Source organism: Protopterus annectens, chromosome 2.part1 (genome assembly GCF_019279795.1).
Source record: "Protopterus annectens isolate FY-2018-M chromosome 2.part1, PAN1.0, whole genome shotgun sequence".
Classification (NCBI taxonomy): domain Eukaryota; kingdom Metazoa; phylum Chordata; order Ceratodontiformes; family Protopteridae; genus Protopterus; species Protopterus annectens.
The window spans coordinates 645,259,693-645,287,004 of record NC_056729.1 but is presented as its reverse complement, the minus strand read 5'-3'; the positions used below and the strand labels follow the sequence as shown (position 1 = coordinate 645,287,004).

Here is a 27,312-nt window from a genome sequence, read left to right as displayed (position 1 = left end):
ACGTCTTCCCGTTTCCTCCGAGTCATGAGGTAACTAAAGTTATTTTCGCTAACTAAAAATAAACCAAACTTAAGTAAAGGTATCTAAAATTAGGACGGTTATAGTGCTGATGCAATGATGGCTGAAAAAGTGGAAAGTGAAACAGCAAATGTGGAAGGAAAAATATTTGGATGTGATATGAAGAGGAAGGGTCAGCCACTGTAGCAGCATTCCACTGATGATAAAAGTAACTTGGCTAAATGTCAAAGAAATAAATGAGAAGTTTAGCAGATCTTTGGTTTGTGGAAGGATATACTGGATTTTACTTTTATTTATTAACTAAGGTAGAACACACAAACACAGACCATTGTCAGTTTCTGCCAATGAAGAGAAATAAAAGAAAAGAATGCACAGAAATCACCAGTGCAATTGTGTCTAAACAACTAAAGATAATGGACTATGAAACAAACTACAGCTTATAAAGTTAGTACAGCTGTGCATGGCTCAATGTTCTTCTGCGCAACTTCCTACCGCATTTACGCCCATACTGTACTATGTGGACATAAATGCGAGTGGTTGTTGTGCAGACGGATGGTAAGCAAAGTACAATACATAATATAGGGTGTTCGCTTAACCTTCTATGCAATAAAATCTATTTCAGATGTTAAGGGTGCATACCTATATAATACAACTGGTACATCAGCTTGCTAATTTTTTTTTAATTCTTTATTACGTTACTAATTTTTAGTAATACAACTATTAGCTTTGATCTAAAAACAGCAATTCTGTCAAAAAAAAACTTTTGATAGTAAAAGCAATATTTTCAGTGTGGAAGGGTTCCTCTGTGGAGATTTGCAGCATCTGAGAAATGAAGTCTGCTAACTGCTCCTGTAAAACCTCAAAGCAGCTTTCCCTTGAGGTGGCAAGAAAGTTTTAAGATTTCATCACTCTTGACTGCAGATTTCCCCTCCTCTGAGCTATGCAATCAGTAGTTAAACTGAAGGTATGGGAGGGAGCTAGTACTTTGTGAAGTTGGACAGTTATTGCTTTCTGGGCAGGAAACAATCCATACTGTCAAAAGGCTACTGCAGCAGTGAGAATGGATTATCAGACACAACTGAAGCATGACAAATGAAAATTGTTAGCTTTTTGTGATTTAGGTGTGTGCAAGCCCAGTGCTCCCTCCTAGTTTTGACTGTTTTGGGCCTGAAGTCTGTGCAAATGTTGCAAGAAGTAATGTCATGGTTGAGGTCTAAACAATAAAATGCACTTACTCTGTTTAAACAATTAATTGGCCTTTTGTGAGAACACTTTTTCCTGCTTTGCCAGCATCCCCATATCGCCAAATATGCATGGCCAATCCCAAGCAGATGACAAAGAAAAACTCAACTTAATCACTAAACAACTAAAACAATCCTTACACTGATCAGTTCTTTATCAAAGAAGAGAAATGAATCCCGTAGGGGATACTTATTCATGTTCTTCCACTTGTGGCCTCTCCCAAAGCACTAAACAAATGGCTGTATCATTCACTGCAAGAAAGAATTTAAGATTGCTAATCAACATTTATATTGTGATATGGAGATACCTGAAGGAGTGGGTGATCTAAGACTGGCATGGAAGGAGGGAGAACTATGAGACTCGAGCTAACGTAGGACCCTACCAGCAGCAGATAGCCCTGAAGTTACAACTGCAGCAATGACTTATTATTCGTTTATTTATTTACTTACATTTGTTTACCGGGAAAGTCCAACTGAGCATGACTGCCCATTTTCAGTGGAGGCACAGGGAGAAAAGCTACATACAACTTTATCAAATGTAAAAACATGCAACAAATGTGAAAAAAAGAATATACAAAAATTATCTAATACAAAATTATCATAAAACATACAAGAGTATTAGAAGTTCAGAAAACATGAAACATTACTGCACATAAAAAATACAAAATTATCTAGTACAAAACTGTCATAGAACCATACTAGAGTATTAGAATTTCAGAAAATATGAAACATTACTGTACAAAATGTCTGGAGGAGTAGCATAATCCACAGTACAATAACAGTGGTATAACAAGTCACTGTTTGTGTTTGACAACATAGGAGGAAACTATAGCAAACATAGCTTTAGTTATAGATAGGGAGGAAAATATGAATGGTGCATAAAGAATATATGTCACAGTATTGACCTGCTGAGCGCTTGTGTAAGTGACTGAAAAATGAAGATCAGCGCCTCCAAAATAATCTCAATAAATTAATGCTAGAAAAAAAAAATCCTAAGTCAGTGTTGCAACATGTTATACTGGAAGACAAACAAGAATGAAAAAAACACATTTATATAAATACACACACGCACGTGCACATATATAAAGACAGAGAAAGACAGACAGATACATACACATGCACACATTTTCTACTGAAAAATCAAGGACCATTACATATGGAAAAAATATCCTGAGACAGTCACACAGACAGACAGCAAGATCAAGGACCACAACATCTAGCAGACTGACAAGCCCCATCACTCACAGTCTGTTCACAAATCACAACAGTGGTAACAACATTTGCTGTCAACAAAAGTCTTTGGTATTTCTACATGGTCAAATCATCTAAATATCTTCCAATTCTTGTCATTTACCATATAGTCTGCTTCTCGTCAATGAAACGGGTACACTGGTTAGCAGTGTAACATACTGCTAACAGACGGTAAAATAACTTTTTTAAATTGCTTCACATATGTTATAACTTTTAGGAATGAAGAATAAATATGGTGACAATGAATGATTATAACCAGTCAGCTATGTGTACTAGGTCCAGCATCTGTGGGGGTAGCACTGCATAAATCACACCACAACCATAGACTGCATCTTAAATGACCAATGCAACTTAACTGCCAAGATCTAGTGCTCATCAATGGAAAGAAAAGCTAACATTAACTACTGGTATCTACGGTGAAAACGCAATAAAATGGATTTAAAAGCCACACACAACACTGTTATATCGTGCTCACACATACAAGATAAATTAGCTATAATTTCTGCTTAAGGCTTATTCAAGGATTCTGAGGTGCACTGCAGGCTTTTGTTATTCTTTCCCTTGAAGTAGCAGTACTTAAGAGTATTCATTTCCAAAGAGGTTCATTTTACATCTTTTAAAATTCTATATTTTTTTCTTTTGAGGGGTGGGGGGGTGGGAGTGGGGAACTGTATTCTAGTTTCTAAGACTCAATTCAAAATAATTCTACAATCTGGTTCTAGCAATCCCCTCAAAGCAGTCACTTACCATACACAGTTTTATTTTGCTTTTTAGATGCTTAATACAAAGTATGGGCTTCCGTGATTCCATCAACAGCCAAGTTCTAACACTAGCAAGCACTGTAACATTTCATAAAGCCTGTGAGTCTTCCCTTCTGGTGTTCTGCTTTGCTGTCCTACATCTGCTTGTTCCTGTCACCTCTGCCACTGTTTCTGATCTATAGCTTCAGCCCATTCCATGGCAGGTGTCAACCCACTACATGGTAGTCGCATAGCGGCAATCTTCAAATCCTCTACCTTAAGGAGGTAGAAGGTGTTCTCTTTGCATCCCAAACTAACCTTACAAAATTCCTCATCTTATCAGCATACTTAACATCATTCCTGCCACTCAAAGACATTTTCAGCAAAAACTATACATAAGAAACAGTACAGAATCTCATTTTACATTATTTGGGTAACATAAATGCAGACATGGGATATTTTAAAATTTCACTTTAGTTATCACCCTCATTCCACTGAAACAAAATAACATTAGCAATGCATGCAGATTATGCAATAGATGTATGGATCTGTAACTGCAGTGCTACTTTCTTATTTATCTGAGCTCACATAGTACACAGAACAAAGATATTAATCAGTAAAAATTATTCTATAATACTCACATCTAGTGCATATTCTTGCACTAAAGCATGAAGAATAACTGTTATAATGACATAGAATGAGATTGTGAGTAGGTCCTTTGTCCCATAAAGGTAAAAGACAGTTTCTCCATCTGCAAAAAAAAGAACAATGTCAGGCACAAAGAAGGTTTATACCTTTAACTCTCATTCCCCTCAAAGTGTAAAAAAAAAAAAACCCCAGTATATAAATGCCATAGCTAATTTTCTCCATTAATGAGGTCTAAAATGGCAACAACATGGAAGGTGAGAATTGAAGGTATACCACTTTACGACTCTCTAATGTATCACTGCAAATCAAATATGCCACACTTTTACATATATAAAGGATCCAAATGATTAATGAAGAATTATTTTCAAGAATAATCCAGTTTCGGTCAACAGTGGTCAGTCACTCATCTCTTTTTTTCCTCGTGTATTATTAAACTACTTTTGATGCAACAGTTCACCACTTGGAAACTTAACACTGTCCTGCAGAAAATGCTGGAAGATAAGAGTTAGTAAGATTTATTTTCCTAGACCAAAACAGGTTTTACAACTAATCACTAGGAATCAAACTACCATCACTGGTGGCACAGATGTACAGAGCTTTGAACAGTTCAACATGCAGCTCAGTTGTCCGATGGCACTGGAAGGTAGGGTGGACAGGCCTACCCTGGTGGGAGGCACAGCCAGCCACAGATAAAGCACAACTAGCCTTTAGATTACAGGCAAAAATGCAGAGTGGTGGCTTGGAGGCAGTCATTAGGTACACCATGCCATACCCTCCATAGCAACTGTGTGAAAATGCTCCCACTAATGATTGAATGACTGTCCATAAAGTCATCTCAGGCCTTACTAGTTTTGCCTTCTTGAAGGCAGGAGGTGCCCTATGAGGGTGAGTACTGGCAAAGTAATTACTGTTCATGGACATAATCTGCATTGTAAAAAAGAGAGGATGGTGCAACATTGCAGTGAGGCAGTCTGCGTGTGCCCCCCCTACAATACAGAGTCTGGGGTTAGACTATTCAGCATACTCACATTGTCAGATAATGGCAAGAGCAAAATATCCTTTGGTTCCAAGTTGAATCCATGAAGTGGAGGAAGGAATGGGCACTGTATTTGGGGGGGGGGGGGTGATATATGGTAGGCACAGGCACAAAAATCACCTGAGGAAAAAAGCTCACTGGGTGTAAAGATATTTAAGGTTTTTGGTTACTCAAAAATGTTTGTAAAATCTTTTGTTGGTCCACTAAAACATCTCACAAACTCTGTATTCCAATACTCTCCAAGTGGACCAGTGCTGGAACCCTCTCTCTTTTCTATGCCAGCAATGTTTTACAGTTAGTAAAATCTGAAGAAACTCGGATGGAAGTTATTAACCTACATGGAAAAATGTCTCTTTGCAAGATGATTTTAATTAAAAACTTATTTCTGTTTCGTTTTCTCACATAATTTCTGCTTTTAGTGCATTTGTCACTGCAGGGGTGAATATTTTTTTTAAAGAAATACTTTTCCCAACTCCTAGAAAAGGAAGGTTAATGCAACACATTGTATTCTAATTATGGCTTACAGCTTTCTGAAGATATCTGGATGATACATGAAGACTTTTTAGATACCTAGTGTGTGTCTGCCCATTTCAGTATATCCTAAAGAGTAGGTGCTTTTACTATCACTTTCTTTGGGAGCTGACATTAAGTCAATGCAAACACCAATGTTTAAACTAAATCTTTCCGGAACTACATTCTTGGCTGCTCCCAAGAATCTAACAAATGAAATGGAGAACTTCAAAGGTTTGGATTTAAGATCTTCAAAATTAAAACTCCAGTTCCATCTGTAGTCAAGTAAGTTCACAAGCCAATGAGAAATAGAAGGACTAGGAGGGAAGAGTATGCAGAAATAAAGTTGACTTGTGTGAGACTTCAGTAGAATAAGAAGGCCAAAATATTCTGGGTTTTTTTTTTTTTTTTTTTTTTGCAAAAAGAAAAAAAAAAAGGTATGTGACTCATATTGTCAATTGCATTACACTGGGCTAAGTAATTATTTTGTCATCATAAGGATACAGCCTTCCCACACACAAGGTCACAGTCATCTGTATTCTTTGGTTCCTTAAAAGGGTTCCCTGATGTACTGTGCTTGCGTTAAAACTTTTCTTCCTGAGAGGTACAAAAATGTTTCCAGACTTTGTCATAGTTGCAAGAAGAAAACTTCTCCACTCTTGAACCAATGATGGAAGCAGAGAATTAAGAGGCATATAGGCAACTCCTAAACCACTTTAACCATTCAGCTTTCAAGCTTTCAAGCATCCTGAAAGTTCTCCGGTGAAACCCTCTCCAGAAAAATAGCATGTGAATCAAAGCCCATCTTTTTTTTTTGAGGGAAAAGGTACTCATCTTCTCCTTGTTAAGCTGACTGAATGGAAATATTCTGTAAATGACTACATTCTGCATGCAGACAAGTACATTTGACATTTATTATTGCACTTATCTTACCATTGAAATCAGGTCTGTGTGCTGTTTGCTCTTTATCTGAAGTTAAATCCATTAATTTATGGTATTTTTTATAACTGCACTGTGTTTTGTTTTCTGTGCTAGGGCTAAGTGTTTTTTGGATCTTCTCTCCCACTCTCCCTTTTCCTGTCTCACCTTCTGTATACCTGGCCCTAGAAGTTCTTCCGAGTGTTATCTCCTCTGCACATCTTACTGGTTACTGATAGAAGAAACTGGGAAGCTCTTCCCCTTAGACTGTTAGTGTACTTTGAAAAGTGTGCGCGCCTCACTGCTTGCTTATCTGCCTTTGAATCACCTTGCAATTACTTGTAGATACTTGTTAGATTTGTTTCTAGTACAAAGGGACTTGGAGTGACCATTACCTGTTGTGGCTAGATGTTACTTTTTCAGTGGTGGCTAACTAAATTGCTTTTACATTAAGAAGGCTGGGACAGCAATTCTAGTGGGAGTAGAAAGGCAGTCTGGTCTGTCCAAGTTGGGAAACGCACAAGGTTTGACTTGGAGACAATTACTTGTTTTAATTTGTTGGTACCTTTTCACTTTTGGCTAACCAAAAAGTGTGTTTTTACATTGAGCAGCATTCTATCTTCAACAAGGATGATGCTACAGTATGAACAGAAAATGACTGGTTTTAATAATTGGCTTAATTTCTAGTGTCACTCCAGTGGAATCCAATATATATCTGCATGGGAGGACATGGTTAACAACCCACTTTACTTTGCCAAGGATGGACTGCACCTGCCCCACCACCCCCCTGGGCTTCTGGATATTGGCTAAAACTTCATCCACTCCCTTAGAGCTTTTTCTTTAGGCAATGGCAATATAGCAACAAAAAAAACCTCTCAAAGCATCCTTAAAGTGTTATTGTTCAATGCTTTTAGCCTAAACAAAAAACTTCACACCCTACAAGCTCTCCTAAACCTGGAGGATGTAGACATCTGTGCTGTTGCAGAGACTTGGTAGAAAGCTGCAGAAAGTAGTCTGGTGGTGGAAGGCTACAGTGCCTTCCACACATTTAGACCAACAGCATCAGAAACAGGGGCTAAAGGTGGAGGTGTCTTGATCTACGTTAGCAGCAAATACAACTCTAAGTTATAGTTAAACAGGATGATGCCCTGGAGTTCATCCACGTGTGTCTCTGGTTCTACTTCTAACCATCGAAATTTCAAAACATCGAAATTCTGATCACTGAGACCAGAACATCAAATTTTGAAACATCGAAGGTTACAAGTGTAACCAAAATAAAAAAAAAAAAACAAAGAAAAATAAACTTTAACAATTGTATGTAGGGGGGCTTCACCCCACTGTACCCCCCATGCCCGTCTACTTTAATATTCCAACTCTGAGACCGCACTACAGTGGAGTAAAGGGAAATCTCCCGTTTAACGCTATATGCAGAAGCAGTAAACGGAAGATTTTCCATAACCTATCTGTAGTGCCATCACACAGATGGCACATAGACACATACAGTATGCAAGGCACCTTGGTGTCCTGCAAAAACAAACATTCTCCCACCTACACTTACCTTTTTCTTCCCCTTCAAACCTTCAACATTTTCAAACTCAATGTTCTGGTCTCGATGATCTGCATTTCGATGTTTTAAACGTTCGATGGTTTGAAGGGGAACCATGTCTCTATAGACAAGGTTCCCTAACATATCTTGGCTGATATAACCTATGAAGTTCACAACTCTTACCTACACCTATTAGAGGCACTCTCTATCCAATCAAATACGAGACTAACTACCCCCTCTACAGACTGAAAGATGTACACTGCTTCTAACTCACAGACACAACATTTCCTAGACTTTATTAACTCAAACACGCTGGACCAGATAGGGTCTTCTACAATCAAAGAATCATACATACTGGACCTAATACTCACTGTCACAGAAGGAGATACTGCCAGCCCAGCTAGCTGGAATTTTAATTATATGTAATTTGTGAATATCAACATGATTTACACAGAGGAGTGACAAAGGGAGCTACGTCTAGCACAGCTGTCTGGAATTTTGTAAATGGTTGTATGCCATTTGTGAATGTCAACATGTTTCATGTTAGACGCTTGTGTCACAAATGTATTACAGCTGTATGTCATGTATATATCAAACTAAGTTTGTACAGACGTGTTGAAAAGATACTTTATAAAGCATTGAACTTAGATGTATCCACAGTGTGCCCTGCTAGAAGAAAACAGAAGTGTATATGCACTACTCTGTTTAAATGTATATATTTTAACAGTGGAAACTGGAACACAGGAGGTTAACTTCAGTCCAGCAAAGCTTCAGAAAAACAGCAGAAATTAAATTAATTTATGGCAGCTACATACACAATGTCTGCGCTGAGAAGCTTTCTATACTGTCTTGGAAGTGTTTTATTGTTTTAGGACTTGCAGCATTTTCCAAAGATCTGAGGAAAAGCCCTTGTCTATGTATAGTTACAGGTAGATGCTAAATGCTACCAGCTGTCATCAATGGTTGCTTTGGCCTGGGGACTAGAAGTCAAGTGACAAGAAATGATGTCATTCTGCAAGCTAGCCCAGCAATAATATTTGAGATATTAATTTAAGAACTCTCAGAGAGAGAGTGCATTCTGTATTCTGTCTTTGACCTGACAACAACTAGAGAAGATCCACTCGCCTCATCTGTTTGCTCTGTAGTAAACAAGTTCTTAGATCATAGTAGTTCTCAGATGGCACAGTGGTGCAGCAGTAGCATTGTAGCCTCACAGCGAGAGGTTCTCCGGTTTGATTCTCAGCTGGGGTGCCTTCTGTGTGGAATCTGCATGTCCTCCATGTGTTCGTGTGGGTTTGCTCCAGTTTCCTCTTACGTTACAAAGACCTGCATCTGGAGCATTTCTCCCCAGGCTTCCGCTGAAAATTGTCTCATTCCAATTCGAACTTTCCTGGTTAGCAAATGTTAAATGAATAAAAATAAATAAATAAATATAGTCAGGAATATAGCAAAGCTTAAGATATTTTTCTTTATTTATTTGAGACTGTCCTGCATTGTTTTAAATCTTTCCTGTGATTTTGAACACTTATGCCACTGTAAATATACACCAAGTATTTTCTTGTTCTTTTAATATTTATTATTAAATATATTCAAGTCTCTCATTGTGGCTGATCTGTCTAGATATATTTAAGTTCTGAGAGTACTTGCATATTTGGTGACAATGTGTGGGCCACTCCTAATTGCCTTGCTCTTGGTCAAACTACCATTTGTATTAATAGCAACATTATACAATAGAAGTGCACACCCTTTGTTAAGGGCCATAAAGTAGCTGATAAGGGATTCTGGTGGCAGTGATAACTACCTTATAGTCTGGGCAGAAGGGGTATAGCTAGTAAACCTGTGCCAGCCTTTCCCAGGTGTGTGTGTGTGTGTGTGTGTGTGTGTGTGTGTGTGTGTGTGTGTGTGTGTGTGTGTGTGTGTGTGTGTGTTTTGTGTGTTAAACAAACCTCAAAGAGTTTGTGTGTGTCAGCTACTTGGGCAGGGACACGAATGACTGGTTGGAAAGAGTGTTGGGAGGACTTGGTTTGGAACCCTGGCTAAGGACTCAACTCTATAGTTGTGCTAGTGGGAAATTTTACTAGGGATCTGGAGAAAGAGGGAAAAAAACAGCCTCGGCCAGACTGTGGTCTGTGTGTGCTCTTAAGGGAAATTGCACTTTGATGCAGAGAGCTGCATCTACAAATACTGTGTGTGCACTTGTCATCCTCCTAGTGTACATCCCCCCACTGTTGCCAGTGGTGAGGATTATGGCTCCTTGATTACTGGTTCAGTGGTAGGGTGTCAGATTTATTGGATGGCTGTGGTGGGATCACCACATCACATATTGGGATTCAGTAGTGTGGATATCGAATTCCTGTAGCCTGTAAACAGTGGTCACTAAGGAAGGTGTTTGTACTTTCACACAGCCACACAGTGAACATTCAGAGTTTCATAGCGCAATAGTTTTATTTCAAAGGTTCATAGGTTGGTACTAGGCTATCAGCCCTAGGGCCTATACAATCCTAGCCATAACAATTCCCTGGCTATTTCTTCCCACACTATTTACTTCCCTGGACCCGTCTAGCAGGGCGACTGACGTGATCCGCGGGGTGAATTTCGTTTCTCCCAGCCAATCGTCAAGGTTCCTTTTGAAGAGGACCAAAGAGGCACTCTGCTTGACATGTATGGGCAATCTATTCCAGAGTCTGGGGAGTCTTTACATTTGCTTTACATTCTGGGACCTGATTCATTTGTACCTGCAGTTGGTGGTTTCTACTTTTATTAGTTTTGCTTTCCGCCTTGGCTCTGGTTGTGTTTACTAGTTTTTATGGAGCCGCTTTCTGGTGCAGATCAGGGATTCAGAAGCAATGAGACCGGCGAATTACGCAAACTAATAGGACAGCTAACACAGCTTGTGGGGTTGCTCGCACCCCTTAGCCAATCCATGGCCACGTTAGTTTCGTCACTTCCCCTACCAGGGAACCAGGAAGAAAGGGAACTAATCGCAGGGCGAACCGCGAGGCATTTGGATGTATCCAAACAAACCAACTCTATTTCGGATGGTGAGGAGAACAGTGTAAACAGTTTGGATGGCTTTCCTCACATCACGTTGGACCATGGTAGTGAAGTGGAAAACAGAACAGTAAGACCGAAGAGTCAAAGGCGCCAATTTCGGGCGATGGAGGACAGAATACCAAAAGCAACAGGTACTCAAAATTTGGTATCTGAAATGTTGAAGTTAAAATTTGACTTTAACAAAGAACATACTTGTGGGACATCGAGTGCATCATACTCTAAAATGTTAAGTGACTTAGAATTTTTTATATTTAAACACAAAACCCTTGATATGGACAATGCATATCTTAAACATTGTTTAGCAGCTAAGATTGTTCCTAAAGGTCTTAGAGTCTGTAAATTTCCCAATAATGTTATAGATGGATCGGAATTCCACAAGGATTTGATTGAAGTATTTGACAATTGCGGTTTTGCAATAATGAAAGCCATTATTAGAAATAATGATTTTTTGATGGAAAAGTTACTTACAGATATTGAAAATATTAACAAATCCATTATTACTGATTTAAAATTCACTATTGATACTGAGAGAAGTAAATATCATGCATTGTTTAAAAACATTGAAAGCAAATGTAATGAAGTTCAGGACAGGAAATTTAGGAAAATCAAGAGGGACCTTGAAGAATATAAAAACAAGATTCATTACCCCAAACCTAGGTATGTTCCTCTGCAAAAATATGGTAACTGGAACAAACAACCAACTTTTGAGGCTGAGTGGGAAGAGGGGGAAATGACCGAAGTTTTTGATCAAACTAATAACAATGAAGAATTCCCCCCACTTAGGAGATCAGAAAGGCTGATGAATCAAGAAAAAGTGTACTACAATTCAAAAAACTACATGGGGAGGGGGGAGAGACCATTTGTGAGAAGGGAGGAGAGGTGGAATTAAGTAGTGGTATTACCAATAGTGGTAACATTTGGTCACACAATGGCTTTAACATTTACAACTATTCTAATGTACAGGTTGATGCCTCTTGGTTCAATTTATTTTCAAAAGGCTTTACGTTTGTCCCCAGACAAAGAGTAGATATATCTAGATTATTAATTGACATCAAACTGTTTACCAGGAAAAAGAATCTTGAATTATTTTTTAAAGGAAAGACTAGTCAGCCTTACAAAGAAATACTAAAGTGTAAAAGCGTTTTCAACCCTCCCTTACACCCTCAGTTAAGAAATTTTGAAATCAAAATTGAAAATGAAGTTAGAAAGCAACCAACAAACAAGCGCACGCATCCAAACCTGTCTCCAGGAGAGTTTAATACATTGAGAGAGGTTAGTAATAATAGTGAACTGAGGGTGATGAAACCGGATAAAGGAGGGGGAGTGGTTGTTATGCAAGCTATAGAATATGAAAGTAAAATGTTAGATATATTGAATGATGAAAACAAATACACTAGAGTATCACTGAACAAAGTCAATATAGCCTACAAAAGGATACATGTACTACTTAATGACCTATTGTTTGAAGGTTCTATTGACAAAGAAACTCACATGTTTTTGACAGTAGAGAAGCCTAAGGTCCCATGTATTTTTGGCATCCCCAAAGTACACAAAGATAGTACAGACCCCCCTTTAAGGCCTATAGTGTCGGCAGAAGGGTCGGCCACAGCCCCTTTGGCAAAATATGTTGATTTGAAAGCCAAAAAAGTACTAGAAGGAAGAGACTGTATTCTTAAAGATTCGTGGGACTTCCTAAGGAAAGTAGAATCATCCTTGTATAGTGAAAATTTGAATTTTGGTACGATGGATGTAGTAGACCTTTTTGGTAGTATTCCACACGAAACAGGGCTATATTGGTTTGAAGAAGCCTTAATAGCTAGCAAGAAACTCACACATGGAGAATTTAGGAATACCTTAACCCTAATGGAAACGGTGTTAAAAAATAATTTTATTTACTTTCAAGGGGAATACTACAGACAAGAAAAAGGAGTAGCTATGGGGGCACATTGTGCACCAACTTATGCCAACATAATCATGGCATTTTGGGAGCAAAAATTTTTGCTTAATTCACATTTCAGTGACCAATGGGTACTATATGCAAGATTTCTCGATGACCTTTGTTTCTTCTGGAAAGGGAATAAATGTAGTTTTGACAAGTTGGTTGATTATGTCAACCAAACTACCAACTTTTTAAAATTCACTCAGAACTTTGACTCAAACACATTGAATTATTTAGATGTCAATATTAGTAAAAAAAAGAAGGAAAGTTCACATCAAAGATATACAGAAAGGAGACATTTTGCAACAGCTATTTACACTTTAGCAGTTGTCATCCTCCGTTTCAGAAAAAAGGAGTTGTAAAAGGGCAACTAGTTCGTACAAGTAGAATGACATCAGAGGATGATGAATTTATTAATGAAGTTAATGTACTTAGAGAATTTTTTGTTGAGAGGTTATTCATATGACTATTTTAACAGTATTTTAGAAGAAGTAAATAAGAAAAGGAAAGGTCCTTTTGCGCCTATTTTAGGTAAAAAAGACACAGTCATAATGGGGCAAAATACAAATGTTGATTCTGATCAATATAGTGCAGGGTTAGTCACCACCTTTAATGAACATTCAGTTTTAATCAAAGAAATTTTTGCCAAAGAATGGAATGCCTTTTCAGAAATTTCAGATTTGGAAGGCATTTTTGATAAAGAAGTAACATACACATATCGAAAAGGGAGAAACATAAAGAATATCCTAGAGTATGGTAAAAAATTAAATAGAATAAGTAGGAATAGTAAAGCAAAGAAAGGACTGTTTAAATGCGGTAGGTAATTATTGCACCTATTTACAGACTGGTAATTCAATTTTTTTAGAGGCAAGAAACAAGACACTATTTTTAGATAGTTTTGCAAATTGTGATACCAGTGGTATTATTTATATTGCTATATGCAAGAAATGTTCTTCCTTTTATGTTGGAAAAAGCGAGAGAAAGCTCAAACAAAGGATTTATGAGCACCTTTATGACGTCAGAATGAAAAAAGACAAAAATGCATTGAGTAAACATTCTATGAAATGTCAAACAACAGGTTATCAATTTTTTGTGCTTGAAGTGGTTCCTCACAACCCCAGAGGTGGTATGTGGGAAACGCTGATTGAATACAGGGAGTTACACTGGCAATTAATTCTTGACTCGGGTAGAAATTTGGGATTAAACGATATGGTGCCTCTTGCACCAGTACTTAAATTAAGGGCAGCAAAGCTCTAGGAAACATTTTAGTACATTTTTAATAACGATAACACTATTTCCCTATGAAACTTTTTTAACAAATTTTACAACATTTATATCAAGTCCTTTAAAATCTATTGTTTTGGTAACAAAATGAAATAGTTACAAACAACTGTATATTTTAAACTATTCATCATTAAAGTATTTTGTATTTTATTGTGTTCTTATACTTGACCACTAGATGGTGTAAACTACTGTATAAAGGATAAGAATTTATGCACTATCAGTGATGAAATTAAAAATATTTTAAGTTATTTTGATTAAAATTATATTTTATTTCTAATGAATATGTATGCATTTTAAAGTTGATATGTGCTTAACATTAGATATGATATTTAAATACACTTATTGGTTATTTTGGTCATTTTAGTATCAAACTTATTTAGGGCAATTCTTCTGCATTTCACAGCATGATTGGTTAATTTAAATGTTAATTGAAGAGAACACACTATATAAGGAAAGGTTGTACCATGCTGATCATTACTGATGAAGTTGATGACGAAACGTTGTGTTTTAACAAACGTATTTTTTGCTGCTTGTGATTTTGTGGACATCGTTCTTCCTTTTGCTGCTATTGTACCTGACACGCAGTGGAATTAAACTACAATTTGCTTTACATTCTGGGACCCGATTCATTTGTACCTGCAGTTAGTGGTTTCTACTTTTATTAGTTTTGCTTTCCGCTTTGGCTCTGGTTGTGTTTACTCCTTTTGAAGAGGACCAAAGAGGCACTCTGCTTGACATGTATGGGCAATCTATTCCAGAGTCTGGGGAGTCTCTGGGTCAGGAACCTATCCCTCCAGCATGTTTTGTTTATTATGATGACAAGGTTTAGATCCCTGGAGCGTGTGGCTCTGAGGGATTGGGATTTCTTTAAGTGTAGCATGTCCAACAGCTCTGGGTTTGACATGGCCTTGTGTGTTAAGCAAAGATCGCCTCTGAGTAGACGATATGCGACAGAGTATAGCTGGAGTTTTTTAAGGCGGTCAGCGTAGGGCATCTGCTTTAGGCCTGTGATTCTTTTAGTGAGGTATTTCTGTGGCCTTTCCAGTTGTTGCAGATGTCTTGAGAGGTACATACCAAATGGGGCATTGTATTCTAGAATAGGTCTAATGAGGGATGAGTACAGTGGGACAATGACCTCCTTTTTTCTGGATGAAAAGCCCTTAGTGATGAGGTGTGCCACATAGGATTTCCTGACTGTTGTGGCGATGTGGTTATCGAGCGTGAGACCACTATCCACCTGTGTCCCCAAGTCTCTTATCAAACTTTCGGTGTTTAGTGTACTGCCACCTATATGGTAATTCACAGACGCATGTTTTTTCCCAAAGGGGATAACTATACATTTCTTAGCATTGAGCTTGAGCCCATGGCTCTGGCACCAAGCATCTGTTTCTGTAAGGCCCTTTTGTAGAGTATCCACATCATTTGGGGATTCAATAATGGCTCCCAGTTTGCAGTCATCTGCAAACTTTGTTATCCAGAGTCCCTTAGTGTTGGCCTGTACTTCAGAGAAGTAGATGCCAAACAAGAGCGGTCCCAGGACTGAACCCTGAGGTACTCCACTTGTCACTTGTCTGGAGCTGGATTTGGAGTCGGCTACGTGGGTTCTCTATCAGTAAGCCAGTTAGCAACCCATTGGGTGATGTAGGGATTAATGCCCATCTTAGTAAGTTTATCTATGATTCCAGAGTGGGGGATGGTGTCAAAGGCCTTGGCAAGGTCTAGATAGGCTGTGTGGACCACCTTACCCTTGTCCATGGCTCAGGAGACTGATTTGAAGAAGTCAATCAAGTTCAGGAGACAAGATCGGCCTTTCACGAACCCAAACTGGGTGGGGTCCAGTGTTTGAAGGTTGCCAATGTCTTTGTTTATAAGTTCCATGATAATACGCTCCATGGCCTTGCAGATAAGGCTCGTCAGACTGATGGGATGGTAATTTCCGGGATCCAAGGTGGATCCCCCCTTGTGGAGTGGGATAACTGCAGCTGTGCGCCACTCAGTGGGCACGAAACCTGAGGTGAGGCTATGATTAAACATGACACTTAGGTGAGGTGCCAGTTCATATTGTAGTTCATGTAGTACACAGCCCGGGATGTCATCTGGTCCCATGGATGCTGTATTCTTAGCTTTGGAGAGTGCATTTTGTACCTGTGTGGCCGTTATTACCGGATTTTGGCAATCTTCCAGTATTGAGATGGGCCATTTAGGGAGTGAGAGAGGGAGGTGAAGTTGGCACTGAATCGATCTGCCAGGATATTGGCAATATCCTTGGGATCAGTATATTTAATGCCATTCTGTTTTAGCTTACAGCAGATCTGAGCATTGCCATTTAGATTCTTGACATAGTTATAGAATGCCTTGTTGTTGTCTTTGGAATCTTTGGCAATTTTATTTTTGTAACTAGCTTTGGAGGATTTTATGAGGGATCTCAGTTTCTTACTGAGGCTGGTAAGGAAGTTTTTTGCATCCTGGGATTTTCCTCTTTTCTGCAACAGTTTCTTCCTTTTGTTGTAAAGTTTGTTTATGGCAGGGGACCACCAGATTGGCTTCTTTTTTTTAGATGAGAGCATCTTGGTTCTATTTGGGATGGCACGATTTATGCATGAGTGGATGTGCTCGTACAGTGCCTTAGTGTAGGATTCAGCAGTTGAATTGTCAGCTCCCGTCTGCATGGGTGTCATGAAGTTTGTCACTTCTGACTTGAGTAGCATGAAGTTGGCTTTGGAGAAGTTTTTTATGGAGGTTTCCTTACTGGGGGTGGGGGAGGGTGGTGGGATGTGGATGTTAAGGGTGATTAGCTTATGGTCAGACTTACTTGTTTGTTAGCTTAGTCAGGGATGTAATATGCATCCTGGAGGTCTACAGAGCACATCCAATAGTCTGTCCCTAAAAAGGGTAGAATAGACTGAACTGTGACAATCTGGAATTTTGACTGCTGAACAAACTTGTTCAAAAGGCTGAGATCCAAAATTGGTCTCCAGTCCTCTGTCTTTTTTTTGGTACCAAAAAGAACCTTGTGTAGAATCTGGATCCCATCTGGTTTGGTGGGATTTCCTGGACGACTTTTTCTAGCAGCCTTTGAATTTCCAGAGTTGCCTGATCCCTCTGATCAGGTGAAACATTGGGGATTCTTCTTCCCGTTCTTGGAGTGAGAATAAAGAGGATGTAGTATCCTCTGGCAATGATCCATTGCACCTAAGTATCTGTGGTTAGTTGTCACCAGGCTAGTAAGTGCAAAGATGATCTTCCCCTGACTGCCTCCAGAGGCAAACAATTGGGCTTCCCTTCAGGAGCGCTGGTAGGGATTCCCTGAGAAAGAATCCCTGGAACCCCCATTTTGCAGGCCATTTCTGCTGCAAGTTTGGTGTTTTCCATTGCAGCTCCCCCCTCTGCCCAGAGGGGAGCCACTGTCATGTGTGTCATGAAAAGGCCCCTGGGTTTTCTTAAACCACATTTTTCCACTCCTCTGGCTCCTGGAGTAGGAGCATTGGGGAGCAGAGAAACATATGCTCACTGCAGACAGGGTGTTTCCATCCTTTTCACACCTGGGCAAGGTTTCTCTAACTCTGGGGGCAAAAAGGGATGATCCGTCAAATGGAGCATTGACGAATGGCACCGCAAATTCACACAAGTGAATCCAGGCATGCCTCCTTATAGCTACACCAGAACCCACTGCCCTAGTCGTCCCTTCAGTTGCATGCACAATGAGCTTCATGGACGAATTAGAAAGAGATTCCAGGATGGCAAGCTGGGAAGCTACTTCATCCTGCATTTCTTCAGACACAGCTCCTGCAAAGGTTTCTGAGAGCTCCTTGATCAGATTGCACTGGAGTCTGGTGAAGTGTGCCATGAAGTTCAATGACCATAAGGCAAAGTTCGAAGAAGTGTTCACCCGCTTCCCAAATGTATCCATCTCCCTGGACTCTTGGTTAGGGGGATGAACAGTGGAACTCTCTTCTGCAAGTTCCTTCTTTGTGGCTGCTGCAACCACCATGCCATCTACTGCTAAACCCTTGGACCAAAACTGATGGTCCTCTAGTGCTGAAAGGATTTTGTCTGGTCTCCTGGGGATTGGATCTACAGTATCAGGAGTCTTCCAAGCCCGCTGTGTGATCAACGTAATGAGACCGTCAGCAAGCGGAGTCACCCAACAGGTAGATGGATGAGCACTGAAAGCTTACAGGTATGCAGACTCCTCTGAGGAAGGGTCTTTGGGCTTCCAGCCACCCCTCTGCTTTAACATTTCAAGAACGTCTCCAAAGTAGACATCTTCAGGGGGGTTACCAGGGGGAACACTCCCCGTCATTGAAGTCAGTGTCCTCCATGACAGATTCCTCTACTGAATCTAGGCATTTCCTCTTACATGTCCTCTTCCAGGGAACCTCCTCAATGGGGAAACTCTGTGGAGGACTTGGAAGAGGTAAGGCTTCGCAGGGGTGTCCTGCAGCTTCAATGTTCGCTGCCCAGGCATGGAGGTTGCAGAAAGCTCTGGACACAAGGGAGTCCCGAGAAAATGCTCTGACTGGGAAGGAACTGGCTGAGAACCTGCAGAGGCCAAGGCTCTCCCATAACCTGAAAGGCAGCACCCCCCCCCTCCGAAGAGGGATGGGAGCCCAAATCCGGGAAGGACAACCTCAGAACTGTGGTCCTACCCTGCTCCAAAGAGACCGCTACCAAAGTCGAAGCTGAGGAAAGTACAGTTGTGTACACTTACCATAAATGTAGATGTTCGAGTGTATTCACTGTTGCAGTCATTACATTTGGGTAATCCTGCTGGCAGGTTGCCCTCAGTCGGCCTGAATTCCAATGTCTTGGGTCTTGCGTTGGTTGCTGTCGCCCCTTCCCTGACGTCAGGTCGTCACTGGTATAAAAGATGCAACTGATGACATTTTCTTCAGCTTTTCTTGCCCCAGATGTCAGGTGCCCCCAAAAGGGTAGGCTAGATATATATATATAAAACATACATGCACCAAAATAAACTTTACCTTCATCTACAAGCAAATACACCACATAGGTTGTATAGATCAGAGAAGTAAAGATAAGTTCCAGCAGAAATAAGGGGGATGGCAGGTGGGTAACCTGGACTGCAACAGTGAATACACTCTAACATCCACATTTATAGTAAGTGTACACAACTGTACTATGTTCTTTGTGTTTCACTGTTGCAGTCATTACAGTTGGGTAGAGTCCCAAAGCTACGGTTGGGGGGCTGGAGCTAAACAACATTAGGAGTGGCTATGAGGCCCTGCAGAACTGTAGTGGCAAAGTCTGCTCTGGATTTAGAGTAAAGTGGCAGATTGCAATGCTTTGTAAAGGTGTGCACTGAACTCCAAGTAGCAGCCTCTAAAATGTCTTTGGTTGGTACTCCTCTGAGAAAGGCTGGAGAAGTGGCTGCAGCTCTGGTTGAATGTGGCCTAATGCCCTTAGGCACTGGTTTGCCATGCTGAGAGTAGCAGAAACGAATGCAGTGACCTATCCACTTTGAAATAGTCTGCTTGGAGATAGCCTTTCCTTGTGATCCTGCAGCATATGCCACTAGTAATTGTTCTGTCTTTCTGAAAACTTTAGTTTTGTCCAAATAGAATCTAAGTTGTCTGTGTAAGTCCAAAGAATGCAGAATTTTCTCCCCCTTGTTCTGTGGACTTGGATAAAAAGTTGGCAAATGAATAGTTTGGTTAAGGGCTACAATGGACACCACCTTAGGCATGAATGTAGGGTTTGTCCTCAGAGACCCTGTCTGGATAAAAAATGATAAAAGGTTCCACAGCCATGAGAGCCTGTAGCTCTGACACTCGTCTTGCAGAAGTTATTGCTAGGAGCAGAGCTGTTTTCCAAGATAAAAACTTTATATCCGCAGTAGCAGCTGGCTCAAAAGGAGGTAGGGTGAGTTTTTCCAAGACATAATTGAGGTTCCATGCAGGCATTGGTGATCTCCTTGGAAGCCTTAAATTTTTGGCTCCACTGAGGTACTGCTTTAATAAAGGATGAGAAAAGAATGGTGGCTCTGTATTGTAATGAGGCGAAATGGCAGAAGCATGAATTTTAGTTGATGAAAAAGATAGACCTTTGTCCAGCATCTCAGTTAAGTATTGCAAAATCTGAGGAATATTTGGTACAGCTGTGTCAGTTCCTTGAGCTTGGTTCCAAGCACAAAATCTCTTCCATTTTCCAGCATAACATTTTCTAGTACTAGGCCTTCTGGCTTCCAAATGACATCCATCACAGCTTTACTGAGAGGTGTGCTTTGTATGGCTACATTATCCGCCATGCTGCCAGGTTTAGAGTCCTGAATTGGCTGTGCAGAATCTGATTGTTTTGTTGGGACAGTAGGTGAGGTATTTGAGGTAAGGTCCAGGCTGGGCATTGAGACAAGTTCCTTAAGATCGGATACCAGTACTGGCGGGGCCAGTCTGGGGCAATCAGAATCATTTTTGGTTTCTTCTGTCTCACCTTTAGGAGTACCTTGGGGAGGAGAGGCAGTGGAGGAAGGGCATATACTGATAGGTTTTTCCAGTTGAAAGATAAGGCTTCCACTTTCCATGCTTGTCTGTGATAAGTCCTTGTGCAGAATCTTTTTAGTTGAAAGTTGTGAGGGGAGGCAAATAGATCTATGTCCGGGCGTCCTCATTTCTTTGTTATCATATTGAAGACTTGTGGATCCAGGTGCCACTCGTGGGGATCCATGAGGTTTCTGCTTAGTTAGTCTGCCAGAGTATTGTCCTTTCTTGACAGGAATTGTGCCTGCAGATGAACTTGGTAAGTCAATGCTGTCTCCCATAAAGCCATGGCTAGTCTGCAAAGAGGGTAAGAATGCGTGCCCCCCTGCTTGTTTATGTACCACATGACCGTGGTATTGTCTGTCTTTATCAGTAGTTGTCCCGGATGAATTAGGTCCTTGAAGGCTGTCAGGGCATTTTGAACAGCTAGCATCTCTTTTTGATTGATATGTAGATGCATTTGATTTGTGGACCAGGTGCCCTGAATGCCTCTTCCTGCCATGTGGGCCCCCCAGGCATAATCTGATGCATCCGTTGTTAGGTTCTGCCTGGCTGGGGGTAGTGAGAATGGCTGTCCCTTGTTTTGGTGACAAGCCTTTGCCCACCATCGAAACTCCTGTTGCAGGCAAGGATTGAGAGTAATCATTGTTTCCAGGCTGTGGCAATGTTGTGTCCAGACATTTTTTAGGTACCACTGAAGTTTCCTCATATGCAGTCTTGCATATGGAATTAGTAGGATGCAGGATGCCATAAGGCCCAAAGCCTGCAACATTTTTCTTGCATATATCTGGGCCTTTGTTGCCATTTCCTTGAAATAGGTAGTCAGTTGCCTTTGTTTGTCTGGCGTGAGATAAGCCATCTGGGCAGTTGTATTTAAGCTTGCACCCAGGAATATTATCTCTTGAGAGGGTACTAGTTTTGATTTCTTTTCGTTGACTGTGTACCCCAGGTACGTTAAAAGTCTTTTCATAAACGCCAGATGCTGTAGTAGAATGTCCTTGTTTTCTGCTTGAATGAGGCAGTCGTCCAAGTAAAGATATATTTGTATTACTCTTTGTCTGCAGAAAGCAATTACTGGTGCAAGGCACTTTGTGAAGACCCTGGGCGCAGTAGATAAGCCAAAGGACAGTGCAGAGAATTGGTAATGCTTTGATCCAGCTTTGAATCCGAGGTATATTCTGCATGATTGTCTGATTGGGACATGCAGGTATGCCTCTTTTAGGTCTAAAGTGACGAGCCAAGCCTTTCTTCCCAGCATGGGCAGAAGCTGCTGTAAGGTCAACATCTTGAATTTTGCTATATCCAGGAAAGTGTTTAGAACAGATTGGTCCAGTATTGGTCTCCATGATTTGTCCTTTCTGGGTACCAAGAACAGTCTTGAGTAAAATTCTTGTCCCTGCTCTTGCTGTGGCACTTGTTGAATAGCCCCCATGTCCATGCTGTGGCACTTGTTGAATAGCCCCCATGTCCATGAGGGATGAGACTTGTTTTTGTGCCTCTGCCCATTGATTTTTTGGCAGGTCTGGCCAACCGTTTGCCCTTGGCAGGGTATGGAAGTGAAACTTGTAGCCTTGTGACACTATGTCTAGAACCCATTTGTCCTGGGTTATAATGTGCCAATTTTGAGAAAAAAGTGCCATTTTTCCCCTTAAGGGTGCTGCCAGTAGATAAGTGCTTGGTGCAGGCAGGGGGAAGTCATTGGGACTGTTTCCTGTATGGTTGTGATTTGTCTTCTCCACTTTTGGAGGTAGAAGCACCCAATTGCTTAGACCTGTATGAACCTTGCAGCTGGGATCTGCCCCTTTGAGGTCTGTCTGACACTGGAAAGGACCAATTCTTTGTAGGCCAGTGTCTGCTAAACCTAGGTGGCTGTACTTGTAAAAATCTTTGACCGTTTGCATAGATTTAGCTTTGTTCTCCATTTTCTTTAACACCTCTTCTGCCTTAACACCAAACAAGTTATCATGCTGTAATGGTGCATCTAATAATTTAGCTTTGACATGATCAGGCATACCTCCTAATTACAGAACCCGTAACAGTGGCCCTGCAGGCCCTGCAGGAGGCCTCCAGAGAATCAAAACCACATTGCAAAGTATGCTTTCCAACTTGTTCAGCTGCATGCAATAAATCCTGCATTTCTTTATCTGCACATTCAGAATTTACCAACATTTTCTGTTTAAGCAGTGTCATGACATATTGCTAACATTTGAGCATATGAAACTGGCAGTTTAAGGCCCTTATAGCCAAGGTAGCAGATGTGTAAATCTTTTTTCCCCATCTATCCAGTGCCCTAGAATCTCTGTCAGAGGCGGTAGGGTTTTTTGCAGTGGAAGCCTTAACCCCTTTGGGACCCTGAGAAATAGTTTCTGGGTCTGCAGCAGGGTTTTTGAAAAATAATTTATGAGTCAAGAACCCTGTAGTATCGGTCAGGCTTAAACAGGAGCTGGAGGTAAGGAGTCAGGGGTCAGACTAGACTCTGAAAACACATCATCTACAATGTCCAACACAGGTGGAATAGCTAGAGGCTTGTGTTGAGGTAGTAGAAGGAAATCTCTGAGCCTCTTCTTGGATTCTGAAAAATATTGGCTCTCCCAGTGGAAATGCTCCCTCATGGTATGCAAGGTTTCCCCAAAGGGATAGTCCTCAGGAGGAGAAGCTGAAGGGATAGATTCTTCAGCATCAGAATCCTCATAGGGGGGAAGAGAATATTGCTGATCAGAAGAGGAATCAGAAGAAATGGAAACCTGATCTGAAGATTCATAGTCTGCCTCTTGCCTAGGCCTTTTATCAGGAGGGGGATGGGAACCCCTGATCAAGGTAATTAAGTCTTTGGCCATTTTGAGCATCTGTTTTTTGGGCATGGAGGCCTGTCCATGTGGCTGGTGAACTTGTTTATTTGCTTTTAAAGGTGCTTTAGTCCTTGCCTTTGAAGCTGAAGTCGGTTTAATGTATAATTGTTTAGGTCTGAATACACCCTCAGAAGCCGATGCCTGCTCAGCGGCTCTGGACCCATCTGAGGGAATAGTCTCCGAGGCTCCAATACCTTGAGTTTCCAGCGGCCTGACCGACTCCACGTGGGAGTCTGTAGCGGCCTGCGACTGTAAAGTAGTGGGCGTCAGGGGCTGCGAAAGTGCCTCACTGCGAACTGGCTTAGGAGAAGCTTCGTCGTCGGTTTTGGACCTCTGTTGCCTGTCTTTTTCTTTGCGCTTTTTGTGAACTCCGGTAGTCGGATGGCTACCAAACGACATTGTATAATTAAATCTGCACCCAAAATAGCTTAGTGCAAAATCGTACAGACGCTTAATAGTGCGATGGTTAAATCTAGCACAAAACCAACAACTTGAAACGTCGTGGTCAGGGCCTAGGCAAGGAATACAGTAAGAATGAAAGTCCTTATGAGGTATTTGCTTCCCACAAGAAATACAATGATTAACTTTTTCTGACATCGGTCTAGAGCAAGAAAAAAGTTTCCCCAATGGGGTACTTAGCTTTTAATGAAGACTTCGGATCTGAAACTCTAACACGAAAATCTCAGGAGTCGGCCGACCGGCACTTGCGAACTGCTTCTGCTTTGGGCACCGCGCGGCAAGAAAGACTGAAGAAAATGGCATCGGCTGCATCTTTTATACCCCTAACGACCTGACGTCAGGGAAGGGGCGACAGCAACTGACGCAGGACCCAAGACTTTGGAATTCAGGCCAACTGAGGGCAACCTGCCAGCAGAATTACCCAAATGTAATGACTGCAACAGTGAAACACGAAGAACATGAGCCCATGCATACAGACCTATCGATCTCATGGACTCCTGGGGGTCAAAGGAACTGATGAACTCAAGGCAGACACTGGAGCTGAAGGCATAAAAGCTGTCAGCAGAGGTGGAACCAGGAAAATCGCAGAAATCAGAGTCATGGTCTCCAACACCTCAATGGAGGTTAGAGGAGGAATGTCTGGTGGAGTCCTTGGACAGAAACCCCATCTCCAGAAGGGAGTGAAACCTGGAAAGAAACTGAAAGATCCCAAGCCATAAGGAGCTAATCCACGAACCTCGTGATGTCAACATCTGTCAGACTCCTGGAGGAATGAACAGAGAATGCTGACAGGGATTCCGGTCTCTCTAAAAAGGGTCTTAGAAGGTGCCCCACAAAGTGATCTACTGAGGGAGGATACCTATTCTTGGGAACTGAAGAATGTCCTGGTTGCAAGTTATTGACGGCACTGTAGAAGAGGCAGACTCCAAAGGACAGGATACTTGACTTCGGTTTCACAGAGTGTGTGGGAACCAAGGATTTAGGTCTCTTGGGTGCCGGACCTGAGGGGGACACCGGCACCGAGAAACTCCTCTATTTTCAATGATGGATTTTAGAGGAACAAGAAGAATGTGAAGACGCATCCGATTTGGATTTCCTTGGCTGACTGGACAAAGCCTCATCAAAAGATGTCAATCCGTCCTTTCAAAATAAATTTGTTCTTCCTTTCTACAAGGGCCTGGTGACTAAAGGCTTGACAAATAGTGCAATCCTCTTGTAAGTGCAGCGGACTTGAGCTGCAGACACAAGACAAATGCCCATTAGAATTAGGCATTTTTCTTCCAGAATTATGACACTGTTTAAAACCAGTAGTCCCTTTACTTTTATCTGCTCACCACTACACACACACTGGAAAGAAAAATAAGAAAGAGGGAAAAGGCTAGCAAGAATGGTAGGCCAGAACTAGCAGGAGGTAGGGTGCAAAGGGCTAGAGCTACAGATGATGGTACAACAGATACCATGACATATGAAGGTAGAAAGCATACTCACTCACAAAATAGAGTTAGAAAAATATCTGAACTACAACTGAGGGATTTAACTGGGTAGGTAGAAAGGTTATAGAGAAGATTCCTAAAGGGATTTAACGAAGTTTGAATTTAAGATAACGAAAACACACTTAGCTCAAGAGAGAGAGTTTAGTTGACATATCTTATGTAGAAGAGCGGCAAACAAGACCTAGGGTAATATAGAGAGGAGCATTCTGAGTAGGGACTTAGCTCGAGAGTTTTTTGGTTCTCACAAGCTATCATAATGGCTGAGCCAGTTCAGAGAGTCGGAACAGAGTCCCATATGTCAACATCAGATTACATATTTCACATCCAATATTTTTAGGAAAGACATGTTTTCTAATTCTACTTGCACTATAAAAGTTGTCATCCATTTTTTCAGGAAAGAAAAAAAAAAAAAAAAAAAAGAGTATTGTTAAGGGATAACTTATAAGGCTCTCTAGAATAATTTCAGAAAATACATTTTTTATAGAGGCTGATACTCTTTTTTTTTTATGTGTTTTTGGATCATGGTTATCCTAAACGTTTATTGACTCAACTGAAAGAAAAAGTATATGACAAGATATATACAACTTTTAAACCTATTTTATTTGATATGACCATCATTTATAGAGACACAACAGTTAAAGACAGGAAAATGAGCCTTGATTTTGCCATTCACTAGCAGGTCTTTTAAGATAAGGTTGATTAAAAGGAATTGGAAACTGGTATTTCGAGGTGACTTGAATGATACATTAGGATATAAATCACTGAAAAAGTCAAACAAATTTTAGGAAACAAAAACAAGCCATTTGTGTCAAACAAAAACATGGTACTTTTAAATGTGTATGATGCAAAGTTTGTAAATGCATTTTAGATGGTCCATACATCACGGTTGAGGGTTATGAGAGACTCATTGGTTCCAACAGACATTATAATTGTGAGACAAGTGGTATTTTGTACTTAGAGTTGTATTTAACATGTGGAGGATTTATGTACGTAAGACAGAAAGGAAATTAAAGAACAGGATTACAGAACAGATTAATGATATTAAAAAATCTAATGAAAATAATGCTTTGCACAAGCATTCTAGGACTTGCACTGCTTTTATAAGATTTTTATTTCTCATACTGGAGATTGCAAAAAGGAACCCAAGGGATGGTATGTGGGAGAGTATACTTGAATACAGTGAATTAGTTTGGCAACTCAGGTTGAATGCCACAAAACTCCTAGGATTTAATGGCCAAATCTCCATAGCTAGCATATAAAAATTATGCTCAGCGAAACTATAAGTGGTTGTTTTAACACATATACATTGATTTTTACAGTTTTATTATTTTTGGTGGTTTATGATTTTACTATATGTGTTTTGTAATAGGTTTTCTATATAGCGTAACTTCATATGTATGCTTTACCTGTTGTTGGGTTACTGTCTTTTACATTATTAGTGGAAGCACAGTCATATGATTTTTTTTAAGGTTTTAAATATTCTCAAAACTGATTGCTTGTGAATTCTGCTGAAATCACTGAATTAAGAGATGTGATCAATATTATTAAAATAAGTCTTGTGATTCTGCACTTTTACTCGTTACTTTTGGTTTTTAGTTATTTGTTTGTAGCATGCAGCCTGGTTGGTGGACTTGTTTGTGTTTGGTCCTCTATATGACTTCTTTTCTAGGCATTAAAAAGAGACTTGAGTAAAAGCCTGTGTTTTTTTTCTAATATGGATTCTTTCTCCATGGTCCCTTGTTCCAAAAATTCTGCTAAAAGCAGATAAACCAAGTTCACTTGATCTTTTGGACAGGACAGGATACCTTGCGAGTTTGGACTACTTTCAAATT

At 40.5% G+C, this 27,312-nt stretch overlaps 1 protein-coding gene across 1 annotated transcript in view; it reads right to left on the bottom strand.

The window, feature by feature from the left end:
- The window catches only part of TRAM2 (translocation associated membrane protein 2), an 895,653-nt gene that overhangs the window by 611,681 nt on the left and 256,660 nt on the right, over positions 1 to 27,312 (bottom strand). The window contains exon 3 of the mRNA XM_044062384.1: positions 3,892 to 4,001. Within this exon, the coding sequence (XP_043918319.1) occupies positions 3,892 to 4,001 (110 nt within the window). The remainder of the gene's footprint in view (positions 1 to 3,891; positions 4,002 to 27,312) is intronic.